Raw genomic sequence first — 6,180 nt, forward strand, 5'->3', positions numbered from 1 at the left:
GCATTGCATGTCATTCGTCATGTTCTTTTTTTATGTCATTCCAGAATGCACTACTATCATTCCAATTTCTTTCATTGGCGCGCAGTGAAACGACCTTCCAAAAGAGTGAAGGTGATTTTTCTTGTCCATTAAGCAAAACCCACGTCCTTCGGTCAAGTCTTGTGGGTGCTCGGTACTCTCTCTCTCTCTCTCTCTCTCTCTCTCTCTCTCTCTCTCTCTCTCTCTAAGTAGATTTTAATTACCGCATGCGTTAGTTCCATGTTGTTCCAAGGCGAGATCCTGTGTGACGTCTCATGAAAAGCCGAGGTGGTTTGAATTTGGTGTTAACTGTTCATGCCTGATCTTTTAGTTGTTTCATTTATATGAAGTTCATTATTTACGACCTTAATTTCAAAATGATGTCTCTCTCTCTCTCTCTCTCTCTCTCTCTCTCTCTCTCTCGTTTTGATCTTTTGGGTGTTTCCTTTCTTATATAGTTTGTTATTTGCAACCTTTCGAAATTAATCTCTCTCTCTCTCTCTCTCTCTCTCTCTCTCTCTCTCTCTCTCTCTCTCTCTCTCTCTCTCTCGTGTTTTGATCTTTTGATTGTTCCTTTTTGAGTAGATCATTATTTACGACCTTAATTTGAAAATGAATCTCTCTCTCTCTCTCTCTCTCTCTCTCTCTCTCTCTCTCTCTCTCTCTCTCTCTCTCTCTCTCGTTTTGATCTTTTGGGTGTTTCGTTTCTTATATAGTTTGTTATTTGCAACCTTTCGAAATTAATCTCTCTCTCTCTCTCTCTCTCTCTCTCTCTCTCTCTCTCTCTCGTGTTTTGATCTTTTGATTGTTCCTTTTTGAGTAGATCATTATTTACGACCTTAATTTGAAAATGAATCTCTCTCTCTCTCTCTCTCTCTCTCTCTCTCTCTCTCGTTTTGATCTTTTGGGTGTTTCCTTTTTTATGTAGTCTGTTATTTACAACCTTTCGAAATTAATCTCTCTCTCTCTCTCTCTCTCTCTCCTCTCTCTCTCTCTCTCTCTCTCTCTCTCTCTCTCTCTCTCGTCAGATATTTGGTTGTTTCATATTTATGTAGTTCGTTATTTACGACCTTTCGAAATTGATCTCTCTCTCTCTCTCTCTCTCTCTCTCTCTCTCTCTCTCTCTCTCTCTCTCTCTCTCTCACGTTTTAATGAATGATTTACGTAGGCGGATTTTTTTTATTATTGCAATTATGTGTTTGCATAAAAGTAGGTAAGGGTATGTCTCATATAATATGGCTCGCTTCTCACTGGTATATCATTATTAAGGAACATTTTTGCTTCTTCTGCCGTTTATCTAGTCTTGGGTAGTGCCATGCTCGTCCACTGTCTTGGCTTAGAGTTCTTTTGCTTGAGGGTACACTGGAGCTCCCCTCTCTCATCTCTCTCTCTCCTCTCTCTCTCTCTCTCTCTCTCTCTCGTATTTATTCAGTGGCTACTTCCACTTGTTAAGCAGCTCTTCTATGAGAAGGACACTCCAAAATCAAACCATTGTTCTCTAGTGTTGGGCAGTGTCATAGCCTCTGTACCGTGGTCTTCCACTGCCTTGTGGTAGAGTTTTCTTGATTGAGGATGCACTCGGCCACACTATTCTATCTTATTCTCTTCTTACTTTTTAAAAGTTTTTATAGTTTTAATCTCGAGACACTGTGGTTGATAAAATGCTGTATGTAGGTTTCCGGTTAGTTTTTGTTTTTGGGTAATTATCAACACATTTAGCTGCCAGCCTTCACCCAAAATAAAACAAAGTAAATAACAAGTATTCCCCTCCCTCCAAAAAACGCTTAGCAAGTATTCCCCCCCCCCCCCCGAAAAAAAACACTTAGAAAGTATTCCCCACCCTCGAAAAAACATATAGGAAACATTCCCCCCCCAAAAAAAAAGAAAATTTAGCAAGTATTTCCCCCCCCCAAAAAAAAAAACATTTTGCAAGTATTCCCCCCAAAAAATTAGTAAGTAAACCCCCCCCCAAAAAAAAAAAATAACTTAAGCAAGTATCCCCCCAAAAAAACATATATCAAGTACCCACAAAAAGAAAAAAAAACATTTAGCAAGTACTCTCACCCCCTAAAAAAAATTAGCAAGTACCCCCCCCCAAAAAAAAAAAAAAATAAAACCTAAGCAAGTATTCCCCCAAAAAACATATATCAAGTACCCACAAAAAGCAAAATAAAACATTCAGCAAGTACTCTCCCACCTTAAAAAAAACATTTAGCAAGTATTCCCCCCGAGAAACATTTAGCAGGTGTTTATTCCCTACCCCCCCAAAAAATCGTAAGCAAGTATTCTCTTATCAAGTATCCACCTCCAAAAAAACATTTAGCAAGCATTCCCCCCCCCCTAAAAGAAATGTGTGACATTTTGGCTCAAAGGTTAATTTGTGTTGTGCTTCCATCCCTCGTGGATACTGCAAATGTCGACGGGCAGGTTTGAAGGGTGATTGAACTTTCAATGATAATGTCAGTTACCTAAATGATGCAAGCAAGGCAAAGCATGAGCTATATTTCAGTACGTGATCTCTGAGGGTTTATCTTAACTTTTAAAGGTTTAAAGGTCGTTCATGAATGGGCAGAGGCAAGGGACAGTGACAGTGCCCTATCAGCAGGACAATGCCGTGGAGACTGACCATATATACGTATATACGTATGATCAGCGCCAAAGCCCCCTCTCCATCCAAGCTAGGACCGAGGAGGGCCTGACAATAGCTGCTGATGACTCGGCAAGTAGTCCCAATAGGCTCCCCCAAACCCCCGATCCTTAGCTTACAAGGATGGTGAGGTTGCAGCAACCAAAGGAACAGACAAGTTTAAGCGAGACTCGAGCCCCAGTCTGGCGATCAGCAGTCAAGGACGTTACCACATCGACCACCACAACCCTTTGGCTTAATGCAGCCATGCCTCCATTCTTGATTGATTGATTGATTTGAGGTTTTCTGGCATCCCCCCCCCCCATTCTGAGACCAACGCCCCTCCTGAAAGAAGAGAGGTGATTGGTTCTTGAAAATCGTTCTGGTTACGCTCCATCTCTTTAAGGCCAATGTGTTTCTCAGTGGTAGATCAAATATATCTTCCAGCTGGAATAAAAAACGCAGAATACTAAAATTCTTGTAATGTTAAGGGCAAGAACTATTAATTAGCGTCTTAGAATTATTGAGTATGATTAAAACCAGTAAAGGAACGAAATATGATCTAGCCTTGATGGCTAAATGGATAGTGCATGCATGGTGTATAGCTTAGCTCATGTTTGGTAGCCTCGGGGAATTGGACTCATCCTTTTGCCCAGGTTCCACATTGCTGTAAGTAGATTGTATATATATATATATATATATATATATATATAAATATATATATATATATATATATATATATATACACATACATACACACATACACATGTACATACACATACATGCATACATAGTGACGTGAATTTGGTGTATGAATACCCAAGCTAGTATCGAGAGGAGTTTCTTTTGTTTTTGAACAGTATGTGCCCACATGCAAACATGCGGTATTCCCTCTGGTTTACTATTAACTACGTTTAGGCAAGATCATTATATCATACAGTTTGACAAATTTCATAAGTATGGTATTATATAACTCTCTCTCTCTCTCTCTCTCTCTCTCTCTCTCCTCTCTCTCTCTCTCTCTCTCTCTCTCTCTCTCTCTCTCATATGGGCATTAATTTTGTCGTCCACATCCCTACTCATGAATTTATAGAAAACATGCTTTATGCACTGAAGTGTTTGTTGATCGGAGCGAACTTCAAGCTAGCAGTACATTTATGATATTTTCCTTTATAGTCAATCATTGAATTTTACCTTTTGTAAAGGATTTTATTTTATAACGTATAATAAAAACTAAAAGACTTTTTTAAGGCTAATAACATGTCTTTTATAAATATATACATTTACCCAACACTTTTACTTTGTATAAAATTTTTCCACGAAAGGGTCTAGTGATAATACTTTTTCATTAAAAGTTATTTCATTTTCAAATAAACTACGGAAAGAAAATGCTGCCAAAAACTAATATTAATAGATACATAAAATTTTCTTTTGCAGTCGTACAGGGATAGAAAGGTGGTTTCTTATTCGTTTAAATAATAAAAATGCCTAGGCGAGTCCCAATTACAGAACATATTTACCTCCTGGAGTAAATATTTGAAACATTTTTATTCCTGAATATTTTGAGATATTTGGGTTTTCTTTTGAAGATGACACCTGCTCAGAAACATCGGATTGTAATGGATATATTTTGCCTAAATGAATAGGTGGACGTCAACTAGAAGTGATATTGGGATTGTTGTCCTTCACTGGAATGGGATTGCTGCCCTTCACTGAAATGGAATTGCTGCCATTTACTGGAATGGGATTTCTGCCATTTACTGGAATGGGATTGTTGTCTTTCACTGGAATGGGATTGCTGTCTTTCACTGGAATGGGATTGCTGTCCTTCACTGGAATGGGATTGCTGCCATTTACTGGAATGGGACTGCTGTCCTTCACTGGAATGGGATTGCTCTCTTTCACTGGAATGGGACTGCTGTCTTTCACTAGAATGGGATTCTGTTCTTCACTGGAATGGGATTGCTGCCATTTACTGGAATGGAACTGCTGTCCTTGACTGAAATGGGATTGCTACTGTCCTTCACTGGAATGGGATTGCTGCCCTTCACTGGAATGGGATTGCTGCCATTTACTGGAATGGGATTGCTGCTGTCTTTCACTGGAATGGGATATCTGTTCCTCACTGGAATTGAATTGCTGCCATTTACTGGAATAGGATTGCTGTCCTTCACTGGAATGGGATTGCTGCCCTTCACTGGAATGGGAATCTTGCCATTTACTGGAATGGGACTGCTGTCCTTCACTGGAATGGGATTGCTGTCTTTCACTGGAATGGGATTTTTTTCCTCACTGAAATGGAATTGCTGCCATTTATGGGAATGGGACTGCTGACCTTCGCTGGAGTGGTATTGCTGCCCTTCACTGGAATGGGATTGCTGTCATTCACTGGAATGGTATTCTTGCCATTTACTGGAATGGGACTGCTGTCCTTCACTGGAATGGGATTGCTGTCTTTCACTGGAATGGGATTTTTTTCCTCACTGGAATGGAATTGCTGCCATTTATGGGAATGGGACTGCTGACCTTCGCTGGAGTGGTATTGCTGCCCTTCACTGGAATGGGATTGCTGTCATTCACTGGAATGGTATTCTTGCCATTTACTGGAATGGGACTGCTGTCCTTCACTGGAATGGGATTGCTGTCTTTCACTGGAATGGGATTTTTGTTCCTCACTCGGAATGGAATTGCTGCCATTAACTGGAATGGACTGTTGTCCTTCACTGGAATGGGATTGCTGTCCTTCGCTGGAATATTCAATTTGTATTGTGGGGAAATTGCTGTGAAAATCACGTGCAGGTTTAGTACAAACTGCAACGGCTTAGTTAACTTGAGTTTGAATAGACAAGTCATTGAGGGTTTAATATTGACGCTAGTTTTTTACGTTTTTCGGTGACAGTTTTACTCGTACGAAAATACTAAGATTTCTTTGCTTGCAGTTTTATCTGTACAAGTCATGTTTCCTCAATGATTTGTCCGCGAAGAGGCCAGTGATAATACGACTCCTTACGCGACACACTGTAAGCATTTCTAAAGGTTCTTGGCAGGCAGTATTTATATAGTGGCGTTAAATGGCTATCCCCGCTGTGGAGAGGGGAGTAGGATCATAGCTCCTTCACCAATCTCTCTCTCTCTCTCTCTCTCTCTCTCTCTCTCTCTCTCTATTAATTGATATCATTAGTAATAGATTGGTTGCTATTTTTCTAGTATTTGTTTGACATTACACACACACACACATATATATATATATATATATATATTTATAGATATATATATATATATATACAGTATATATATATATATATATATATACTGTATATATATATATATATATATACTGTATATATATACTGTGTTTATATATATATATATATATATATACTGTATATATATATATATATAAATATATATATATATATAATGATACACACGAGTATATATCTGAGAAATAAATGCTTCGTATGTAAGACTTTCCTAAAGAAAAGTTTTTGTGGACATTAAGTCTTGGCTGCCAATTGTTATGCTAAGCTGTTTTT

At 38.8% G+C, this 6,180-nt stretch overlaps 1 protein-coding gene across 1 annotated transcript in view; it reads right to left on the bottom strand.

Annotated features, from left to right (window-relative positions):
* Positions 1–4,572: 4,572 nt before the first annotated feature.
* LOC137659667 (tetra-peptide repeat homeobox protein 1-like) overlaps positions 4,573–6,180 on the bottom strand; it is an 18,485-nt gene continuing 16,877 nt past the window's right edge. The window contains exons 2-3 of the mRNA XM_068394493.1: positions 5,171–5,391; positions 4,573–5,022 (exon numbers count right to left, since the gene is read on the bottom strand). Of these exons, the coding sequence (XP_068250594.1) occupies positions 4,573–5,022; positions 5,171–5,391 (671 nt within the window). The remainder of the gene's footprint in view (positions 5,023–5,170; positions 5,392–6,180) is intronic.

The sequence above is a fragment of the Palaemon carinicauda genome, chromosome 20 (genome assembly GCF_036898095.1).
Source record: "Palaemon carinicauda isolate YSFRI2023 chromosome 20, ASM3689809v2, whole genome shotgun sequence".
NCBI classification, from domain to species: Eukaryota; Metazoa; Arthropoda; class Malacostraca; order Decapoda; family Palaemonidae; genus Palaemon; species Palaemon carinicauda.